This window comes from Thamnophis elegans, chromosome 2 (assembly GCF_009769535.1).
Source record: "Thamnophis elegans isolate rThaEle1 chromosome 2, rThaEle1.pri, whole genome shotgun sequence".
NCBI classification, from domain to species: Eukaryota; Metazoa; Chordata; class Lepidosauria; order Squamata; family Colubridae; genus Thamnophis; species Thamnophis elegans.
Genome location: NC_045542.1, coordinates 124,129,000 through 124,153,665, shown reverse-complemented (window position 1 = coordinate 124,153,665; position 24,666 = coordinate 124,129,000). Strand labels below are relative to the sequence as shown.

The window sequence follows — 24,666 nt, the reverse complement described above, 5'->3', positions numbered from 1 at the left end:
TCTCACTTAAAAGTCATCTTTTAGAAAGTGTCAGACAAAAAAAAAAAAAAAAAAACAGGCCAACATCAGTTTGTACCTGTCATAACAATTCTGTTTTTATCAAGCCTGGCCTAGATTGATAGAATTTGGGGTCACTGAATCATATGCACATTTCGCGCCCTAGACTCAGACATGGCCAGACAGGGGATATGTTTACCTTTACCTTTTACCTTTCTGTTGGATTGCAGACCGACATGGCAAAAATTTATCAATCACGGATAACAAATTGGTTAATGAAAGTAATAAAATACTGATTTATTTATAAAGATCATCTGTCCCATGTCAGACTGTCAGAAGTAGACAAATACATTTACCACATTTGCCCTAAGCAAATGACTCCCTGTTAAAATACTTTATGAAGAGTAGATGACAGATACTTTGCCGGAATGAGAAATTATACATATTCATGAAAAAGGGATTTTCAGTTTTACTGTTTTGTTTTTGAATGTTGCCTGCATTCATCAGCTGCTTACGTTATTTGACAGCTAATTAATTTTCCTCTTCAATAAATGTATCCAAGAGTTCTGCATTACTCAATGAAATTTATTCAACATGACAATTAACACCTTGCAAGTTGAAGTCTGTAATTGATAAAAGTAAACTCCATGTCACAAGAGTCTACAGATTATAAGATCTCTTCTTAGTGGGACTAGCCCAGGAAGAGGAGGGCATGTTCTGATCTTACGAATTATTACTTCAGGCAATTTTTCATATAAGCATAAAGGAACCTTCCATAAGGCTTCTTTTCAGGTAGAGATCAGATCTTCTTTTATGTATTCCAGGAAAGGATAAAGAAATTCAATCAAGAGTAATAATGGCTTACACTATTAAAAATAACATTTTAGAGATGTGGTGATGGTGGTGTATGTCACGTGAAAGATAAAAGCACAGATTTGAATGAGGAACTCTCTGTGCAGATTTCTGTGGGATAATTATCTGTAGTCTTCAGATAAGTGCTTGAGATGAAGATAATTACTCATATTGCCTTCCTAATTCCCTGCCTTTCCTTTCTTAATTCAATTCACCAAATGCAGCTCAGCTCCGTGTACTAATTATGTATTAAGCTATCCCCATTCTTCACTGTTCTGTAAGGCAGAACAGGTCATTGCTACTGTTTCCAAGAAGCTGGTATCTTTCCAGATTGATTAATTTTTCCCACGTTACCCTAGCAGGTAACTTATATTGAGCTATAAAAAGGTAGTACATTTCAGAGATGTCTCAAACTCTTTGCTTATTTTACATCAAATTAGATTCTGGGTTCTATGCAGTCAGATTTGATATTCATTTCATTTTTGAGTTACCGTTAGGCAGCTTAGCTCAGCAGAATTTCTCCAACTACATCCTTCAATCCTCCTGTTTTCACAATGTACTTCTGCTGTATTTTTGCATCAAAATGGGTTAATTCAGCCATACCTACGGTTGGGTACATCTGCTCTTGAAATAGTTGCAGTAGTTTCTGGAAAAGAAAAGAAAGAAAGAAAGAAAAGTAAAGTAAAGAGCTGAATGTCCCAAAGGTGGTTTTTCAAGAGGCAATTGGACTTTATGATTTTTCTTCGAAGATGTTTCACTTCTCATCCAAGAAGCTTCTTTAGCTCTGACCGGATGGTGGGGAATAGAAGGATTTAGTGGATTGTTAAGATCACCTGGTGGTTTATCTGTGTCATCAGGGTCACCTGAGTGGTGCAAATGGGTATGGAGCCTTCTTGGAACTGCTGAAAGGACTGTGTTGTAGACTGAAGATAGATGATGGCAGATCCCTCTTCCTGTGTTGAGAGAGGGCTGTTCAATTCTGAGTTGGATGGCCTCTTTTACCCCTCTTTCAAACCAGCACATGACACAACATAGAAGTACAAACACATCAGGACTAGATTCAGCAATCCACTTGCATTTACATGACACGGGACATTCTTTTGAAGACAGTAAAGTCCACATGTTGGACAGAGATGACTGCTGGTTTGAAAGATGGGTTAAAGAGACCATCTATGTCAAAATCAAAATCACCTTAACAACCCACTAACCTTAACAACCCACTAACCTTAACAGCACACTAAAATGGGTTGACCTTAACAACCCACTGAAAATGCAAATGCCTAACTGTCTGCAAGGAGTATAAATCCTTCCATTTCCCACCATCCAGTCAGAGCTGAAGAAGCTTCTTTGATGAGAAATGAAATGTCTTCAAAGAAAAACCAGAAATTCCAGTTGTTTCTTGAAAAAGGACCTTTGGGACAACTATGACCTGGATGACTGAGAGTCTCCATTGACATAAAGAGGTTTAGAGGTTTAGAGGTTTATTCAACTTGTATGCCGCCCTATTCCCGAGGGACTCAGGGCGGCTAACAAACGTGGAGGGAAGGGGCAACCATACAAAAGGAAAGAAACAAAGACAAACAACAATACAAAAACGGTTTAAAAGGTCTCAACAAACACTCCAATTCAAGGGGGGAATGGAACTCAGCAGCCCCAGGCCTGCTGGAACAGCCAGGTCTTAACGGCTATACAGAAAGCCTGAAGGGTGGTGAGGGTCCGAATCTCCATGGGGAGATTGTTCCAGAGGGCCGGAGTAGCCACAGAGAAGGCCCTCCTCTGAGTGGTTGACAGCCGGCATTGGCCGGCAGATGGAATTCGGTGGAGGCCTAGTCTGTGGGATCTAATGGGTCTTAGGGAGGTAATCGGCAGGAGGCGGTCTCTCAAGTACCCAGGTCCAATATCACGTAGGGCTTTATAAGTGACGACTAGCACCTTGAAGCGTATCCGGAGACCAATAGGCAGCCAGTGCAGCTCGCAGAGGATAGGTGTAATGTGGGTGTATCGAGGCGCACCCACAATCGCTCGCGCGGCTGCATTCTGGACAAGCTGAAGTCTCTGAACATTCTTCAAGGGCTGCCCCATGTAGAGTGTGTTGCAGTAGTCCAGTCTTGAGGTCACAAGGGCGTGAGTGACTGTTGTGAGAGCCTCCCGGTTCAGGTAGGGATGCAATTGGTGTACCAGGCGAACCTAGGCAAATGCCCCCCTGATCACAGCCGACAAATGGTGGTCTAAAGTCAGCTGTGGATCCAGGAGGACTCCCAAATTGCGAACCCTGTCTGAGGGGCGTATAATTTCACCCTCCAGCCTGAGAGTTGGAATACATGGCCAATTATTGGGAGGGAAAAACACAAGCCACTCAGTCTTGTCAGGATTGAGAGCAAGTTTGTTTACCCCCATCCAGACCCTGACAGCCTCCAGGCACTGACATATCATGTCAACCGCTTCACTGAGTTGGCATGGGGTGGACAGATACAACTGTGTATCATTCGCGTACTGGTGATATTTTATCCCGTGCCGCCAAATGATCTCACCCAGCGGCTTCATGTAGATGTTAAACAGGAGGGGGGACAGGACTGAACCCTGTGGCACCCCATACTTAAGGGGCCTAGGGGTCGACCTCTGCCCTCCCACCAACACCGACTGCGACCTGCCCGAGAGGTAGGAGGAGAACCACCGAAGAACGGTGACTCCCACCCCCACCTCTCGCAACAGTCGCAGAAGGATACCATGGTTGATGGTATTGAAGGCCACTGAGAGGTCAAGGAGGACTAGGACAGAGGGATGACCCCTGTCTCTGTCTCTCCAGAGATCATCAGTCAGAGCGACCAAAGCAGTTTCCGTGCTGTAGCCAGGCCTGAATCCAGACTGAAAGGAGTCTAGATAATCGGTTTCATCCAAGGACCGCCGGGGCTGAGAGGCCACCATTTTTAAAGAGCTGAATATGATAATTATGAGACTGTGTGTTTTTGTTTATTGTTTTTCAAACTCTTTAACCACTCAGGGCTACAGAATCCATCTATTTAAACTAAAAAATTCAAGTAATTCTTTCAAGACTGAAAAATAAAGGTGGATATAACTGACATCAGTGGAGCTGAGAAGTGTGACCAGCTATTATGAATGCCATTGTTAATGAAGCTTAGATACAATATTCATATACAGGATCATGAAATATTGTAATATTTTTATGATCTACACTTCTTTAGTCTGTGTTTGGCCAAATCTTATATTTTCTTCATGATGAAACTTCTTATTACAATTTCAGTACAAGGCTTTTTTAGCTTAATAGTAAACTAGTATACTCAGCAGTGGACCCACAGTCTTACCAAGTATTAAATAGTAAGTGTGGTGAAAATAGCTTGCTGTCATTTTCTTTTACCTAAAAGAGAAGATTGTTTCTCTTTAATTACACAGTATTGAATTGAAAATCAGGTGGTGTAACATGCTTCCTTGACATTCCCATGGAAACCTATAGAGGCTATTATTTGCATGCCTTGTTATTCTGTATAGTAATAGCTTCAATCATCATAACTACTGTCATTTGTTTATCAAATGTTCCCTGGGGAGCCATCATTAGTCATTGGTAAAACTCACTGAACTTCCTTGCAGGCTAGCAATCAACTTAACATAACTCTGTAACTCAATTGCCACTTTAAAGTACAGCAACTACAAACCTCAGTAAGCCAGTATTGATGTCACTTGACTTTTAAAAATTTAAAAAAATCATACATGGAAATCATGACTAATATATTATTTGAAATATATTATTCAAATATCATGATTATTAATCACTGACCTCTTTGCACATATTCACCTCTTTGTGAATACAATAAAATGTGGAATGTAAGAATATTACTTTTGATTATTAAAATGCTTGAGCATTGGTTACCTAAACTATCTGATATACTTGGATCTTCAGAACTTTTTAGAAAGGCACTTTTTGCTTGTCCTCATCAGATGAGGGCTAGAATAATATCTCTCAGTTGTCCATCTCAGTTTGGAAATGCTTCTGAAATCTATTTTTGACCTAGTGGTCTGTATTGCCTTTAGATTGCATAGTTGCATATGTACGTACATACATACATACATACATACATACATACATACATACATACATACATACATACATATATATATATATATATATATATATATATATATATATATATTAGATTTTTTACAACTCCTGGTAAGCCCCAATTATGGGAGGAAGCTAAAACCTTTATTTATTTATCAGCACAAATAAAAACACACACACACACACACACACACACATATATATATATATATATATATATATGTGATAGATAGAAATATATATATATATATATATATATATATATATATATATATATATATATATATATATATATATATATATGATAGATAGAAAGAAAAGAAGAATTAAATGCATAAATAAAATGGGAAAAGTTGTGGTGATAGTTAGATATGGCAAAGGGGTTTTTAACTTTTCAGAATTAATTGTTATAGATTTGCATTTAAAAAGACAGCCAATGTGCATAAAATGGTGGTGTTGCACTTTCTATTAGCTTATACTTAAGCAAAGTATTCCCCTACATTCTACCTCTTGTACCTTCAGATATCTCATTTTTTTAAAAAAATAAATAAATTATGCACGAAATCTTTGTATTATCTAATTAGTCCCAGAATTTTTTTAAAAAAAGAAATATCCTAAAAAAAAAACTTAAAAAAAACTTTTTTTCTGTAGTTCAGTGTTTTTAATTAAAAGTTATGTAGGTAGATGATCTGTAGGACTGCTTCCAGACGTATGGCTCCTAGTGGTACTCAACTAAAATATATTGAGAAATGCTGTAATGGTGGCATTTCTGGAAAACTGGCAGAGGAAATGGACACTTCCATTGTGCTCCTCTTCTCCTTACATTGATATAATTTTGCATTTCCATATAAAAAACTACACAGTGAAATATATTTGAGTATTTAGCACACTATATCAGTTAACCTCGAGCAGCTACTATGTTTATCTGGTCTGTTCATTTTTGGCATGAGAAATCTTGGTAGAATGGTATGATCTTCTCTGTTCTTGGCTATAACTCTCTGATATAAAGATGTCTATAGAGATTCTCAGTCATCCAAGTCATGGTTGTCCCAAAGGTGGTTTTTCAAGAAGCAACTGGTCTTTCTTTGTTTCTGCTTGAAGATGCTTTGGTTCTCATCCAAGAATGTCAGACCTGAAGAAACCTCTTGGATGAGAAGCAAAATGTCTTCAAGGAAAAATGAAAGAAGTCCAACTGCCTCTTAAAAAAGCATCTTTGAAATAAACAAATACTTCTTGCCCCTGGCATAACCTTTCCCTGGGCATAGGTAGATGAACATTGTCAAGAATGAAATGAGATGAGGTGATGAGATGAAATGAGATGAGCAGATGGACATGTTTATGGGATATACCAGTCCTCCTTGTCCTTGGCAAAAATGATCAGTCATGTACAGGTGGATTCATTATTGACTGTGATCTATATAAACCAGTCAGAAATCCCTACAAAACAAATCTCAGAGCAGAACTAACACACATCTGCTGGCTTGGAAAAGGGATCCATCATTGCTTGGGTTTTTATTTTGGATGGGAGATGTTAGTAAGATGTCATTGTTTCTTTAGGCTTGGTGATGTATTTTTGTAAGCTGTATTTTATTGTTTCTTCTTTGTTTCTCATACTGTCTTGGAGTAAAGCCTTGATTATCCATACTGGACTGCTTATTGCCTCTGAATAAAAAAACAGCTTCAGCCAAACAGCATAGGAAGCTTTTATAATGTTTATTTGTGAAGGGTTTTTTTCTCCTATCTCCCATTATGGCAAGAATTGTAAAAATGGTAGAAAACCATAAAAGAATTGCAAATGAAAGAAAACTTCTGAAGATCTATAAATCAAACCTATTAATGGATCATGAGGTCCTGCTCAGTCACTTGTTGTGTCCCTTGGACGATTCGTCCAACTCTTCTTCGGAAGCCAGCTCCAGGAAGTATGAGCTCACTCCTGGCACATCAGGAACGGAGTGAATTACTGACCCTAAATGGCCAGCAGAAAGAGAATTACAGGCTTCAGCTGGGGACAGCTTGCAGTACAATGAAAAGGAGAGGAAGGAGCTGCCTTCCATGGAGGATCTCAGAGCACGCAGAGCAGAGAAACGAAGATCTGCCAGATTGCTTGGGAGAAAGTCCCACTCCTCTTTATTGAGAATCTATTTAGCATGGCAGGCAGAGAGAGTTGTTTCTGGGAACATCATGAGCAGGTAGTGGCCATGTGTTTGTTCATGTTTTCTGCTTGATTTTTGAGACTTTGAACTTCTATAACCAGTGAGCTAATGTGGATGTGCTTTTGGGTTTTGCCTGGGGGCTTTATATTCATTTATTTGATTTACTGGTTTGAGCAGCTTGCTATTTATTTTAAGGACTAATTGGCCATTGCCTGGGGGATTAATCTGGGCTTGCTTGTGACTGGCTTTGTTTGGAACAGTTCTAAAGCTGGATGAAGAGAACTGTTGGGGAACCTCAATAACACTCTCCACAAACCATACTGCCATGTATGTGTGAGTGAGTGGGGCAGCACAATTCTACCTTGGTCTTCTTCATTTGGATTACTGCAAAGTTTCCTATGTGGGGCTGCCCTAGAATGTACTCAGACGCTGTAACTGCTGCAGAATGCAACAGTGTAGGTAGATAAGAGTGCTCATTTACCATCTCTGTTTTGAAAGCTGCATTGCACTTTTGAAAATATAAGCCAGGAAATTCCAGAACAAAAGTAGTTACAAAAGCCTTAGAAATAGTGTAATTAAGGAAAAAAATAAAACACCCATAAAGAAAAAGAGAGACAGAGAGAGAGAGAGGGAGAGAAAGGTGGCACAAGAGAGATATTATTTATATATTCCTACAGAGTTTTGCTTCATCTATGTTTAATATATGTTTCCAAAAGTAATTTATAAAGATGGAAGTATAGATAAAATATCTCTACTTACTAAAGATAATAATAAGAACTATGAAGCTTTCATCTATACAGCATAGATGAAAAATGGAGCCGGGAAAATGGAATTAATTCCATTAATTCTGAAATCCATCTATTGAATATAGAGTTCTCTGTGCATCTCTTATTCAGAGGCAGTCCTATATTTAAAGCTCTCTATATATGAGGATTATGCAGTCTAAGAGTTAACATCACAACAAACAAACTAGAGTTAGATGCAAATAATGGAAATATGATCTTGATGAATATAAATCACTGGGACCTGATGGATTACATCACAGAATTCTGAAGGAACTGGCAGATGCTATCTCAGAACCATTGTCCCATATCTTGGAGCACCGGGGAACTACCAGAGGATTGGAAAAGAGCTGATGTGGTTCCCATCTTCAAAAAAAAAAAAAAGAAAGAAAAGAAAAGAAAACCAGGAAACTACTGGTTTAGTCTGACATCAATACCTGGAAAGATACTGGAGAAAATAATAATAACTATTATTAAAAAAACAGATCTGTGAACATCTAGAAACAAAGAAAGTTATAACTAGAAACCAGCTTGGGTTTGTTAAAAAAGATATGCTAAACCAATTTATTAATTTATTCTTTCAAAAGTAACTAAATAAGTAGATAAGGAAAATGCTGTGGACATAGAATACTTAGACTTTAGCAAGGCATTTGACAAAGTAGATCACAATCTATTTTTGGGTAAAATGTGGGACATACAGCATCATCACCAGATGGATTTGTAACTGGCTCACAAACTATACTCAACAAATAGTCCTTAATGATACTATATCTACATGGAGGGAATAAGCAATGGGTACCACAAGATTCCATCATAGGCCCAGTATTCTTCAATATCTTCATACATGTCTTAGATGGGGGAATAGAAGGGGAACTCATCAAATTTGCAGATGACACTAAGCTGGCTGGAATATCCATCACCCCAGAAGACAAGTTCAGGATCCAAAAAGATCTTGACAGATTTGAACAATGGGCCATATCCAATAACATGAAATTTAAGGTTTTATCCCTAGGAAGGAAAAATCAAAGCTACAAGTACAGATTAGGCAAAACCTGGCTCAAAAACAGTAACTATGAGAGGGACCTTGGAGTCCTAGTGAACGATCACTTAAACATGAGTCAGTGATGAGCAGTAGCAGCAGACAAAAAAGCTAATACAATCCTTAGTTGTATAAACAGAGGCATAGAATCAAAATTATTTGAAGTATTATTACCACTTTATAAATCCTTAGTAAAACCACATCTGGAATACTGCATCCAATTTTGGTCACCACATTGTAAAAATATGTTGACACTTTGGAAAAACTGCAAAGAAGAGCAATTAAGATGATTAAATGCCTGGAGACAAGAACTATGAAGAACGGTTGCAAGAATTAGATATGGCTAGTCTAGAGAAAAGAAGGACTAGAGGTGATATCATAGCAGTTTACAATATTTGAGGGGTTGCCACAAAGAAGTGGAAGTCAACCTATTTTCCAAAAGCACCAGAAAGCAAGCCAAGAAAAAAATGGATGAAACTAATCAAGGAAAGAAGCAACCTGGGATTAAGGAGAAACTTCCTAACAGTGAGAACAATTAACCAGTGGAACAGCTTGCCTCCAGAAATAGTGTGTGCTCAGGGGTGGGTTCCTGCCAGTTCTAACCTCTTCTATAGAAGAGGTTCCACAAATCTACAGTGCTGTTTAGAACCGGTTCCAGCTCCCTCCCCCCACCCGTCCGCACATCATCAAGATGAAGAGCGAGAGGAGGAATTCTGGGAGTTGAAGTCCACAAGTCTTAAAGCTGTCAAGTTTGAACACCCCTGGGTTTTTTTTTCTGAAGGGTTAGGGGTGCAACTTGACAGCTTTAAGACTTTCACACTTCAATGCCAGAGTTCCTGAGTCAACATGACTGGAGGAGGAATTCTGGGAGTTGAAGTCCACAAGTCTTAAAGCTGTCAAGTTTGAACACCCCTGGGTTTTTTTTTCTGAAGGGTTAGGGGTGCAAGGGTCTTGTAACTCGACAGCTTTAAGACTTGCGTGCTTCAAATGCCAGAGTTTCTGAGCCAACATTTTGATTGCTAAGCAAGAGTGTTGTTAAATGATTTTTACCACATTTTACAAGTTGGCTATGCCCACCCAGTCACATGACTGCCAAGCCACTCCCACCCGGTCACATGGCCTGCAAGCCACTCCCACCAAGCAGACCACACCTACAGAAGAGGTTCTAAAAAATTTTGAAACCCACCACTGTGTGTGCTCCATCACTGGGTGTTTTTAAGAAAAGAATGGATAGCCACTTGTCTGAAATGATATAGAGTCTCCTGATTGAACAGAGGATTAGACTAGAAGACCTCCTAGGTCCCTTCCAATTCTATTCTGATTGATTGACTGAAGACACATTATGGTGATTTCAGAAATTGTATTTGGTTGTTCAGTCGTTAGGCCAATCTTGCTCAACCAGGGGCTGTATCCTAATGAACTGTATTTTATTACTGCTTGATCAGTACTCCTTTATGGCAATAAATTTTGTAAGAATTAGGTTTTTAAAAGCAGGATACCTGAGGTGTTAAATAATAAGCAAATAAATAAAAAAAATCCAATGTTTTAGTAGAGCCCATAAATAGGCAGCTGTTTCTGTTGTTAACTTCTATCAAAACACCTTAATTGATAGAAATCATTAAGAACAAAAAGTAAGCATTCCTTTATATTTGCAAAGTGCTAGTACAAAAAGTTCTTTAATGGAGACAATTGTAGAATGTGACCTTGGAATATTATTTACCACTCTAAAATCCCTTCTGCATAGAAATGTTTATATTGAAACAGTGCGAGTATCTGAATAGGATATGACATACCAGAGACATCCCCAGTGTTTGTATGTGTGAAGAAAAGCAATCAATAAAAATTCAATCTTCAGTCCAATGGAAGTGGCAGGGATGAGGATATGCTCCTGGGGCAGATTCTAATAGTCTCCCACTGATTCTGGAGATTTAAGCTAAGAAGCTGCCACATCATCCGCAAAGCATTCCTCTACAACCCCCAGCCCACTATCAGACCACAGCCTCTTGGAAATTGGGCTGCACAATCAGTGGGCAAGCAAGCATGCATGAAGCTCCATTCATGTGAGCAGACAGCACTTGTGCTCATGCATGATGCTCCATTCATGGGAGCAGTGGGTTCATGTTCCCTCCACTTGTACAAATGGAGCTGTGCACATGTGGGCATGCCTGCCACAGATACACACACAAACACTGATGGGGCACCAAGTTGGGGACCACTTCTCTATACCAATTAATAGCCTATTTTGGTAGCCTTAAAGTTCTCAACTTTCTTTTCCTGATTATGTACTGAATGACTTGAGCCCTGGGTGTGTGAAGGCAAACCTTCCTGATTCTAAGGCATTGCATAGTAGGGGAAAAGCATTGAATAAGGAGGTAAAGAGACCCACATTAAATAACTATTCTACTACTAAGCTGACTGGACTTCAACAATTATCTTTTTTTGTTCCTCATTGACTCAGAGTTTGTTAGGGTTAGGATTATCTCTGTCCCTAGTGTTGTTATGGAAAAACACCTACAATTTTGACCTGCCCTCAATTGCTAATCTGTACTGCAGCAATTTCTATAGTATTCTGAAAATGATCTCATTGTCAAAAATCCAATCTATCCATTATCTTTCCCATCTTCTAGGCACCTCAATTTTGCCAAACATGGTTATTTTCCCCACTTTCTACATTTTGTGTAATTTTGTTTACCTGAAAGGGAATAGTATAATTGGTATGTTGATAAGTGTTCCAGTTTTATTTTTATAATAAGGTATTTTCCATCTTTGAATTTGAATAACAAAAGGGTGCCATCCACATATCTCAAATTTTGATACCATACTTTCCAGTCATGTCTTTCTTATAATATGGTTTGGTTAGACCTAAACTTTCATTATCCATTTTTACTTGCACTTGAAATCTACTTGCATTGCTCTCCAGTTCAGCTTTAAGAGAATTCCTTATCTCTTTCCATAAATCCCGGGGTATTTTATTACCTAAGATAAGCGTATCCACTCCATTTCTTATAGAACTGATATATTTTGACTGCATGTGATTTATTTATTGATTAATAGAAGTTATATGATCACCTATCTCAGATAATGATCCTAGTCAACTCAAACAAATCAATAAAACCAAAGGTAAAAAAAAAAACCTTTTCATGAGGCCAATAGTGAACCAGACCAAATCTTGCGGACATACCTATTTGGTACATTTGACAACAATCTGCATGTAGAAGTCATCTGACTGATTACACTGAACCTTTTCATTTTGTATCCTATGATTTTATTGCAATGCTGTACTTCTAAAGATGCTGAGTTTCTGAGTAGATGGTTTGTTATTTAAACCACATGCTGGCAATGGACAAAGATGTCTCTTAAAAGTCCATCAATGTGTACTTGACATTATTGTTTTTATTCAATCCAAATCTTTCTTTAATGTTAGGTTGCTCCCTTTCTTCAACTTTAATGTATTTATTTCTTGAATTTATATTGCCACCTATTCACCCATGGCAGCTTACAGAATATTTTGCACTGTGGTGCTAATTAGAAAGATTATGTTTTTGCTAGCCATTTCATTTCCCTTTTGAAATTAGCCATCGAATTCCTCACTGCTTTTGCAGGATTTTGTCTGTTATAGAACCATACCTTGTATAACATTTGATGTTCATTGGAGAACCATTCACTCTGATATGGTCCTGTCATTTATTTAGTTACAAATTAGCACATTTATAACAATGTCTCTTTGAGTATCATTGCCACTCCATTCCTTTCTGTGATCTCATGTCCTGAATATCATATATTGATCAGATATGAAGTAGATCATTCCAATCTACCTACATTCATAAATTCCTGAAGCAGCCTGAAGAATTTATTGCACTTGACCATTTCAAATTTTCTTGGGTTCATACCAACAGGGACTTCTCATAGTTTCTGTTCCAACAGTGGGTGTGTTAGTCAAACAATGGACCCTTTTATAAAAGTGCTGGTGCTATTAGTAATTCCCTTGAGGGAAACCTATTCATGAATTTCAAGGTTCTTTTCCACTAACTACCATCATACTCCTGGATTGAGGGATCTTTTCATGTCATCCCAAAGTCTAAAAATTACAATCATATTCTTACAATTTTCTTGTCATGTACTACTTTGGCTATTGACTCTTCTTTAATATTAATTTCCATCTCAGGCACTGAAATCATCTTAAAATGAGTATGGAGGCTATTTCCATCTTACTGTAGCTGTTCCAGTGAAAGGGGGGAGTAAAATTACAAGCTTACAGCTCATGGGAATTTATTCTTTTTATGTTAGTGTATAATTTGAGGTAATATTTGAACAGAGCTGTCCTAAAATGCAAAATAGTTGCTAGCTTTCTCTTCAAATTTCAAGGACCGCTATGTCTGAGTTTCGTGTTCATTTATATTTGGAACATGCAAGAATGAATTAACATACTTCTATAAACCAGATGAAAGAATAAATGGGGGACAAAATTTAATCTGCAATTAAAGCATTAGTTGATTAAACTATTAAACAATTTGATGAAGCTTGCAAAATATCATAAAGCCCCTGTGATCTGTAACATGATTTACTAATTTTTCATCCTTAGTTCTATATGCTTGTACAGGTAGGTGACCCATTCAGGCACTTAATTCTTAGCATACAAGAAGATTTAGAATAGGATTTATTTGACTTGATGGAAGCTAAAATCATGCTTTAGTGCTTGACTGGTTTGGTCCCTTAGAATGTTCATTCTTTTTTAGAAATGAAAGGAAAAGAATGAATGACATGAAAAGAGCTGGAATTTATTCTTGACTCACATTTCTATACCTGGGAAGAATTATAATGCATGTGGTTTTGACATTTTTTTTTTAAAAAGTACTGTTTTTTCCATGTGCTGCTTCAATTTCCCATAGCCATTTTGTAAAGCGCTATTCTATCACAAGCTCTCTGAATGCAGAACACTGTAGGAAGGAAATTTTGGAGCCATCTAGTAGCACCCACAGACCTACACTATGACCATTGTCATATTGAAAGAACGAATTCCTATTGTCCTTCAGCTATGCATAAAATAAGAATAAAATTAACCTTGATGGAGATGACAAGAGTCCCATTTAGTCTATCCCTTGAGTTATGCAATGACCAACTAAATGCATTTGAGAAGTTTGCTAGCCTGATGCCAGCTACATTAATAGAATCTTGCAAGTCTGAAAATACAAATTTCCCACCGCTACTTTTAACTGCTTGATCTATTAAGATGGATACTTCCTAAGTTTCTTTCTTTGACCGTTAAATCACTGGGGGCTCCTGTATTTTCCTCTTGTGCCCCAAAATCATCCACATATTCCATTACATCTGGACTGGAAGATGCAGCTTCTTCCCACTTTAAAACATGCCACCTATCATTCAGGGAGTGATAAATAGTCCTCTGTAGTAGTAACTATTGATAGTTTCATCTTCCATGAAGCAGCCCAGTTCTTTTATTCAGTTGGATTCTCATTTGAGGGGCTATATTAGGTAGCCAATTTCATAGTTTAACCAGGGAGCAGTTCCTGTTGGTTTGGACCAGTTTGGGTGAACCAGTAGCTACGAGAATCAGCTGGGAGCGAACCGGTTCGCTCCCACAATCAAGTGGGCCCACCCACCTGCCCCTGCGCTTTACCTACCTTTATCTTCTCAGTTGAGTCACGTGGCAGAATGGATTCCCGTGCCTCAGCTGAACTGCGAACGCACACTCAGTGAACTGGTTGTTAAACCAGTAGAATCCCACCCCTGAGTTTAACTTACTTAAAAAGTAAGGATTTTTTCCCCTTCATGTAAATAATTCTAATAATATGAAAGAGGATAAAAATCTCTTTATCCATATTATTTGTGCCTTTTGTGATTTTGTTAATAGAACCTTGCCATGCCTCCTTCACTGCAAACTGAGCAATGACTTGCTGTAATCTTTCATTTAGGACAGCTGCTTTTGCACTTTAATCATGTAAAAAAAGGCAGCTTAAATTCTGGGCTTCTGGCCACCATCTTGACTGTTTTGATAGCCCCAACCCTAAATGCTCCTAATTACTCTTGTTTGAACCCTCTCCAATTCAATAATTCCTTCTTAAGATATGGTAGCGAGAAATGTATATAATATTTCATTCCCATAGACAAGGCCAAGATGATCGTTGTTATTTGGTCTTTCATTTTTGGGGAGTGAGAGAGATTGGAGAATTCAGATTAAAAATATTATCTGGGGTAACTTAGTTTAGTGCTTATTCTAATATGGGTTTATCATCTCTAAGTAGGGTGACTCGGGCTTCTAATTTTCTTCCTTTATGACATTGAAATGTGGAATTATGGTTAGAAGGAGATCCAAAACCATAATAAGACGGCTTTAAGGAGTGCCTGGCAAAGAATTGTAGGTTTTTCACCTTGCTTTCCTTGATTTGTCAAGAATGAAGACTCATTATTTTGGCTGCAGTCAAAATAATGCATTGGACAGATTCAATGTGGAGAAGAGGTGTTATTGAGAGGAGTAGGGGTTAGAGTTTTGAAATCCTGGAACATCCTTTTGGAAAAATCAATTTTCTCATGAAATTTGGGAGGTATTGAGTTAATTATATCAGATTTGGTCCTAAATCTGTGAATCTGAAATATTTACTGTAATAACTTGGACAAAAAGATGAACGGTGCTGATGAGATTATAGGTGGCTCAAAATCAGTGGGAAAGATAAAAACAAATCTAAACATTACTTTAGCAAATTTAGACTGAAAATAAAAGGATGAAATAAACATAACATTATTCATTGAAGTTAAAGAAATCAAATACATTGATGCAGAATACACATAATATGGTTTAGCAAAAGATGTAAAAAGAATCTTTTCATGTTGTTTAATATTCCTTTCTCTTAAATTGCTTACATTGCTTAACATGATTTCCTGCAGAAAATCATGTATATATTAAATTAAAAACACACAAGAAATTACGGCAAACAAATGTCAAACCAGAGATTAACTGTTGTAAAAAGGCAAATTGTGTGTTTAGAAATCACCTTAAAATAGGAGGATACCATGTCTGTTAAGTGAATCCACTGTTGGCTTGGAAATTGTATTTAAAGAGTTATTGATCAATGCTTTCTCATCAAATCCAGGGAGGTATTGAGTTAATTCCGTCAGATTTTGTCCTAAAACTGCGAATCTGAAATATTTACTGTAATAACCTGGACCAAAAAATGAACGGTGCTGATGAGATTGTAGATGGCTCAAAATCGAGTGGGATGGTGAAAGATAAAAACAAATCTAAAAATTGCTTTCACAAATTTGGACTGAATATAAAAGGATGAAACAAACATAACATTATTCATTGAAGTTGAAGAAATCAAATACATTGGTGCAGAATACACATATATGGTTTGGCAAAAGATGTAAAAAGACTCTTGGAAGTTAATGTGACATAGCTGCTAAAAATGGAAAAACAATTTTAGATTGCATCAATCATAGGATAATTTCCAAATTATGAAAAGTAATAGGTGCACTAAATTCTGCAGCACTCACTATAGTGTCCATCTGGGACATTACAGTTAAAGAAAAACTCAGAGAGACTAGAATAGGTTCAGAGAAGGGCAATGAGGATGATCAGAGGACAAGAAACTAAATTTTACAGTGAGAAATAGAAAATTGAGAAAATTTAAACTTGGCAGTAGATAGAAAGGAATTATGTTAGGGCTTTTAAAATGTGAAGGGATGCTATGTAGAACAAAATTATTGAAGTTATTGCACTCACCCGCTCCTTGTTTTTCAATGGTGTCCTTTCCTATTCTGTTTCCTAGGTCTATGTACAAACCACCACCCTTACAATATCTATGAACTTAAGTGCTTCAGTGGCTCTGGGGATGCTTTACATGCCGAAAGTTTACATCATCATCTTCCATCCTGAACTAAATGTCCAAAAGCGGAAACGCAGCTTCAAAGCAGTAGTGACAGCAGCCACCATGTCGTCACGATTATCACACAAAACTAGCGACAGGCCCAACGGGGAAGCAAAAACAGAACTTTGTGAAAATGTAGATCCAAACAGTAAGTAGTTTGAAACTTGTTGCTTTTTTTTTGCCAGAGTGTTGTAGAGACTGGGTTGAGAGGAATCTTATCTTTGAGAACGCATCCCTACTTTGTCCTTATCATGAAGATTATACAGAAGTCTATCTGAAGCTGTTCTATTCCGATGAGATGCTGCTTTTATAATGTTAGTCTTTTGCCCAGAGCTTTTTGATTCTCCCTGCTGAGAATAACTCCCTGGGTTGCTTTAGAATACCACAGGCAATTCTTCTAGACATCTCTCCTTTCCTTTTAGGGGGTAGCCTTTTGAGCATGTGGTGTTCTTTGATAATTGATCTCAGACAGAATACTTATTCAGGCCATCTATTTCTGATGCTGTTAAACAGAGAGGCAAGAAATAGGTGAGGGTATCCTTTTTTTGCCTATTTTATGTAGCTTACTCATACCAAAAAGTATATGCAATATATGCCTTCACTCCTCATGGCATCATTATGACCACTGGCCATATTCTTTTGAGGGTGACAGGAATTGAAGCCCAACAATACAGAGGATGCCGTCTGGTCTGAGGTTTTCGCTACAGCTTTAAAGGAAATGTCTTAAAATGCAGTAACAACAACAGCAACAACAACGCAATATTGGAGCTATCTGCTTTAAATGTGAAGGAAAAACTAAATTTTAAAAAAGTCTCGTGTTAATTAATATCCTAAGTTGGTTGCTGTTTCATGTTCCAATATGAAACGGTGGTAGATGTCCTTCAACGGCAGAGAACACAAAACAACCATGCCTAGTTAAAATAGGATGGTAGTGGTTGTGGTGTTTATATGGATTGTGATGTTTCAATTCAGTGTGAACACTGTTCAGATGTTTAGGAATTTGAAGCATTTACCATGCAAATATCCTTGTTAAGCTCCATCTCCATTGTGAGTATTATTATTTGATGAACATTCATCAGGAGCAGTGCTTCAGGGTTTTTCTGATTTCTAAATAGTTTCCAAGGCTATAGTTACAATTTATTTTTGATCACCTCCCCCCAAAAAAGACATTTGGCTTAAATAACGAGTGTCATGGTTTTCCAACACCCCCCCCCAAAAAAACCCTATTTTATTAATACCAACAGAATATTGTTTGCCAATTCATTTCCATAACATAAAAGAACTATTATAGTTAGAGAGAATATTTGGTAATATTAATATTTATTTAAATAATTCAATTAAAAGACAGATTTATGGTTTTAACCATTTTAAATGACAGTTCTAATCATAGGCAGAGGATTCTGGTTAACTTGAATACAATACATAAAGGAAAATTAGATACAAAATATGTAAAGGACAAAGGGATTTTAATACATGATTGTCCTCATTGGAAAAGTTCTTTGAGTGGCTTTCTCAAATTTATCAACAACTGGCAAAATGCCATAAAATAACTTCCAGTTCTAAGAATACCAAATAGCATTTAGAGTTATATACCACCCCATTGCACTCTCTGGGCAGTTTTTAAATGTAAGCATTATTTGCATATTTTCCCCAACAATTGGGTCCTCATTTTACTGACCTTGGAAGGATGGAAGGCTGCGTCAACCTTGAGCCCTGTCAGGATCGAACTCTAGACTGTGGGCACAATTTGCCTGTGATACTCCTTAACAGAACAACTTTAAATATTCTTTGGATATTATACCTTTAAGATGTGGTTAGTTGAGCCTCCCCCCGGGCTGTCCTCTGGCCTAAGAAGATCAAAAAGCCATTGTAACCGTGATTTTAAAAGAAATGATCAAATGTCAGACAGCAGCGTGACCTCATGTTTAGATACAAATGCCACCAGTTACTTAAAATTCTTTAATTTTTGACTTTTTAAATATTTTTGTTGAGTCAAAACACCTCTCGAATCCTGTGAAACTGATATTTGATGGGGAGGAGGAAAAGTAAAATTAAAATTAAACCAATTAGATTAGATTGGGTACAATCAGCAGACTTGTAATGTTCCATGTATGGTCTTCTCCCCTTTGTGAAGATTCTTTGTGAAACAAGAGCTAATCTAGATTATCCTAACCTGAGACACTCTGTATGAGTTGGGAATAGCATTTCCAGAATTGCCACTCATCCACCACATTGGCTGTGGATCATGGAAGTTGCTAAAGAATGTCAGGTTGGAGAAAGCTGGGCTGATGTCCTGATTGAGTGGTTAAATCAGAAAACTGTTTGAGTGTTGAAAAATTTGAATCAACAACATCAGCTTGTTGAACCTTCAGAGAATGTCCTGAGATGGAGAGTACCAAGGACAGTTTCTGGCATAACCCCAAGTCATTTCAACACCTCCTAAGCAGTGACTGAGAACTCTTATCCTTAATTTAGATACTAACTGTTCTGCGAGAGCCATGTTTAGTATTCGTATAGGATTTGCTGTCAGATGTTCTGTGGGATGATCGTGCTTAACAATGTGTTCCTTCTTTTTTAAATTATACAATCATGTTATTTTCCCTAAATGAATGCTACAGATTTGTGTACCTCCAAACACCAAGATATTTCTTGTTCCAAAAGTTTTTTTAAAAAAGTTAGCTATTGACTTTCTCTCCTTTTTCCTTAATGAAAAGCTTTGGGGGGGGAAATCATTGCTATTGTATGCAGATTATTGCCCCATTGCATTCAGAAAAAAGGCTATCACAGCATGCGTTAATGAATCATAGGCTGCAGATGAAGCATCATTAATAGGGCATCTGACATTTCAATCAAATATATGCAAGATCATCAGGATTTTTTTATTACTCCGTCTTCAGACATTTTTCCTGTTCATGGTCTCAGCACTTGTTTATTCTAGCAGTCATTGTTTTTTAAACTACAATATTGTTATCTCAGTTATTCTCCATTAAACTGGCAATAAACAGAAGGAGAAGATAAATATACGTATGGTGGGAGAGGCAAATTCAGGAACTTTCATTGAGTGGAGAAAGAGAAATTATTTTCTTGTGCTATTTGTAGTTACAAATTGGATTATCAGATGTTCAAAGGGCTTTCTCCGCTCTCCTTTGTCCAGTTTAAAAGTGAGATTGTGGCTCATCAGAGTTCTTACAGGCCATTTATTCTGTGCTTTATAAAGGAATGGCCAGCCATCTTTTTCTCATCCACACAATGTCCTAATAATGATGGTATGTCATCATGGAGTCATCTTGCAGGGCATTATTGGCCCCATTTTCTGAAATGTATAACATTGGTATTGCCAGAAAGGGCCAATGGGTTCAATTTTAAATTGTTTGGTAGAAGAAAAAAGACCCAATATTTCAGTCCATCTGGTAAGGGGTTTTGTAAATGCTCCAATCTTTATGGTACCTCTTCTGAACATTGAGTAAGTTTGTTCTCTGTGATGCAACCAAGTTGATACTTAAGGAGGTATTGGTGAAGATTAGCCACTCTCCTAAACATTTACAACAGTGGTAAACTAAATAAAATATTGTGCTGAATGTTTTACAATAGAGAATGAATTTCAATGGAGAGTGATATTATCTTCATCTTATGCTATGAGAGTTTTCCTTTGTGGCAGAAGTGGGGTACTTTCAGCCATTTAGTTGTTGCTGGATATTGGCAATATCCTACCATCTTATATAACCATGATTGGTAGACAAGGAAAGTGAAACTTATACTCCAACATTGTTTCATGGACTATAGGTTTCTCTGTTTTGATTATCAGGTATGAATTGAACTTTTGTATTTCTACACAAAAATATAGGTCTGGAGTTCCTAGTGTGGTGTTCACAAGCACTCATTTCCCTGTGAACACACCCTCTCCCACTTTTACCTATCAAACAAATGTTTGCTTGAATTTTTAAATGGAAAATATATGTATATTTTAAATATTTTAAAGAGGAAGCCAATATACCACAAAACAAAATGTTCGGCTTCAGAATCATCTTTATTTCCAAGATGGTCCTTACATTTTACACATAAGGAATAAGTGATCTTGCAAAATAAAATGGGTCTGCAGTCTACTCTTCTTCTTACCTGGTTAGAAAAAAGAAGGTGATATGGATGCTATTGAGGGTATTTTGTGAGTTAGGTAAAGAGCCAATGTGTGAGACCTCCGTGAAATGATCTTAGACTTCCAATTGGACCTTTTTTTACTTCTTCCCCACAAAAATGGGGATCCCTAGTATGGGATTTTGAAGGATCTTTGAAAAGCCTTAAAAGTCAGCTGTCCAATGCCTGCCAACCTACTAATCATAATCACAATTTGCATCTGATGCATGTATGCTTTTTTTCATTGAAAAGCTTTGCTTTGCTCTTATATGTTTGACTGTAAGTCTGTCTGCTTTTGTTGTATTTTAATTCCTTCCTTTTTCAGTATCTTCAGCATCTTAGCAATGAAGACGAAACTTGTACATATAATTTCTTTCCCCCTGAAGTAATTTATTCTTCTCATAGTTTCACAGGCAAAATCTCATAGGATTTAACAAAATCTTTGATTGTGCTTTTATTTGAATAAATTGAATGTTTGTTCTAGTCATGACAACAATATTGGCTCCAATAGAAGGCATCTCAGTCAACTTGCTATTATTTTAATTTAGTGATCTGTTTGTTATGCTTAATTTGATACCATAAAATGGAAAGATTTGTAGTTGTCAGGGATAATTACTTTTAAAAATTCATTTTTAGATAGCTGTGTGATGAATGAATGGAATGAATAGAATCCAAGTTTGAGACTTTTTCCCCAATTTATTTAATGAAGTTCCTCTAGTTTAATTAATCTGTAAAGCCAGTTATGTCCCCCCCTCTCTCTCTTTTTTTTAATTTCCTGAATAGATCTTCAAAAAACCCACATATTTTTGTTTCAGGTATTTGGGCTTCAGGATCTACCAAAAAAAAAAAAAAGCTTCAAAGTTTCTTGTGGCTTTAAGCAATGGGATGTTAGTATTATTTTCCATATCAAGCATTTTCTGTTATAATATGTATTTATTAAATTAAATACTTCATAGTTAAAAAGGTAAAGGTTTCCCCGTCAGTTGTGTCCAACAATAGGGCACAGTGTTCATCTCCATTTCTTGGCTGAGGGTTCCAGAGTTATCAGAAGACAATTTTCATGGTCATGTGGCCAGCATGGCTATATGGCAAAGACTGAACTGAAATTGTCATTGGCAACTGAATAAAGTCTCTTCACTCCCCCTCTCTCTCAAACAGACATTAATCACTCTCTATAACCAGCCATATGTATACTAAAGAAGCCAAATTGAAAAACTGATCTGGTTTACAGATATAGAAATCATGCTCCTAATAACCCTATTTAGAAGATAAAATGATAGATAGCTATCTAGCTAGTTTGATTGATTCTAAGGCTATCATGAATAAATAAATGTCTCAACCTTCTGTATTCATTTAATGGTCAAGACATGCAGACGTGCTGTTGATATCTACCTCATATTTTTTCAATAATGGAAAATGGAAAATATGAAGCTACTGGTAGTCCAGTGATGGGTTATGACTGGTACACCCCGGTACGAGTGTACCGGTGCCTGCCAGGAGCATCAGGTACCGTTCCAGTACGGTACTCCAGAGAGCCCGCCTGCCTGCCCATGCTCCTTACCAGTATTTGAAGTTTCGGTGTACGGTGCCTGCGTGACACTCTGCCGAGCAGCTGGAGGGTCACGGAGGCGTTATGGAGTGTTGCAGGTGGTAAGTATGCATGCACGCGCTGTGCATGTGTGTGCATGCGCTGCACACATTCATGTGGTGGGCGCCCAGCCCCGTTGCACTGTACCAGTTGCAACGGGATCTGAGTCATACCTCAGATGTATTCAGCTAAACCTTTTAAAAAGCTAGTCATGTTAGTCATCATATTTTGAATGTAATAAAGTGAAGTGTTCATCAAGGAACTTCTGATATACTGCTGATGTCAGAGATTGGAAATGAAGAAGGGACAGAAATTCAGAAATGCAAGCAGCTTTCAGGAGTTCTTTAACCTCAATGGGCTACATGGAGTGAAGGAAGAAGACTAGTAGGAAGCTGCCTCTGTAGTCAGAAAGGTCTGTTTGAAAGAAGCATAGTGCAGAAGAGAGGAAGACAGGCAACCAGATTTCCCTTGCACTCTTTCCTTCTCTTTTTCTCACAGTGTGGAAAAACAATAAGTTTAGACTCAGTGTATTCTCTCCTGCCAAGGATAACTTAATTAAATGTTGAGGTTACAGTCAGATGAAGAGTGCCAATAATAAAGTAGTGGATGTTGGTTTAAATATAGATAGGCGGTAGTATATTTGAAGATGAGTTTCTTTGTTCACACAGGATTGATACCTGCTGATCAACTAATGATCAAGAGCTATTGATATTTCCCAAAGGTTTGTCTGTCTGTCTGTCTTCCTTCCTTTCTTTCTTTCTTTCTCTTTCTTTCTTTTATTTCTTTCTTTTCTTTTCTTTCTTTCTTTCTTCCTTCCTTTCTTTCCTTCTTTCTCTTTCTTCCTTCCTGTAGCCCTCTCTATCTCACATATACATATAGTGTGATATATGATTGATGTTCTTGGTAAATAATATTTGGGAGAAAATGCAGTGTGAAATATAACACTTGCTTGACTCTTATCATCAGCTGGAGGAGTCACTTTCTGATCACCACAAGTTTTATTTCAGTAGTAAAATGAAATGGATGTCTGTTTAATATGCATTTAGAGAGGCTCACTTCAATTCAGCTAGGAGGTCTTCTCCTTCCTCTCCATGCTAATTGAGTTGCCAAAACACAATTCAGCCAGAGTAGTGTACCATACATACCTAAGGTTGAACTCTCCTGTGATTCTCTCTCTCTTTTAGACTAGAAGGATGTAAGAATGCAATCATTTTTTTTTTAAAGGCAGGACTTAAAAGTTTCTGGTTGTGTACCCCTGTTTAAAGAGGTGTGAATGGTGAATGCATTGCACAGTCTGCTGTACAAATGCTGCTATGCTGAGCTATCTCTTTTGCTTGTTCATCTGTATGAGTTTTTGACGTTGTTGGCATGTTGTTGCCTACTTCATCTTTTGAGGGACAGGAGAGATAAGAAAATCAACCCAACCTCAAATTTTGAAGAGCAATGAAGACTGATAGCATGATGAAAGGGATTGGAATCTGGACACAATCATTAATTTGTATAAACTGTCCCAACTCATGCTTCTGATATAAGGAGGCTTTCTTTTGTGTTTGGAAATACCCAAACCTTTTTGTGAACTGCTTTCTTTCTTGACGGTATAAACGATATACTGCACCTTGACAAGTTACAAGCTTTATATTATGAGTGACACTAGCTCATAAAAATAAATGGTATGATATATTTAAATCCATGGATTATATATACAAATATATTTACTTTTCCTATAGACTGCATACCACCTGTAAGAAAAAGTGTTCAAAAATCTGTTACTTGGTACACTATTCCACCTACAGTATAGCTCTTGCCTGCTTTTTTAGAAGGTAAGATAAAGATTAACTTTTACTGCTTTGTTTTTTTTTAAAAAAATGCATCATTAAATGTTAAAATGCATTAACTTTACTGAAGTAAGTTGCTAATGAAACCTAAAGTTGTTTGCATTGTATTAATTTAAATAATGAATTATAAAGTCAATACGAAGCTTGTGAGAATGTTTTCCAGCTAATGGAAAGCCACAATCCATGATCTGTCTTTTTTTTTTTGCCCCACAGAGTACATTAATTGCTGATATTTCATTTCTAATCTCAAAGATTGACTTCTTCTGGAGGACTGGATATGGGATAGTTTGAGAGCATGTTTTTGAGGAATGTATGATGATTGATCTCCCCA

At 37.2% G+C, this 24,666-nt stretch overlaps 1 protein-coding gene across 1 annotated transcript in view; it reads left to right on the top strand.

Moving 5' to 3' along the window:
• Window positions 1-24,298, top strand: part of GRM7 (glutamate metabotropic receptor 7) — a 474,525-nt gene extending 450,227 nt beyond the window's left edge. Inside the window, exons 9-10 of the mRNA XM_032210561.1 lie at window positions 16,683-16,929; window positions 24,228-24,298. Of these exons, the coding sequence (XP_032066452.1) occupies window positions 16,683-16,929; window positions 24,228-24,298 (318 nt within the window). The remainder of the gene's footprint in view (window positions 1-16,682; window positions 16,930-24,227) is intronic.
• The last annotated feature ends 368 nt before the right edge of the window (window positions 24,299-24,666 follow it).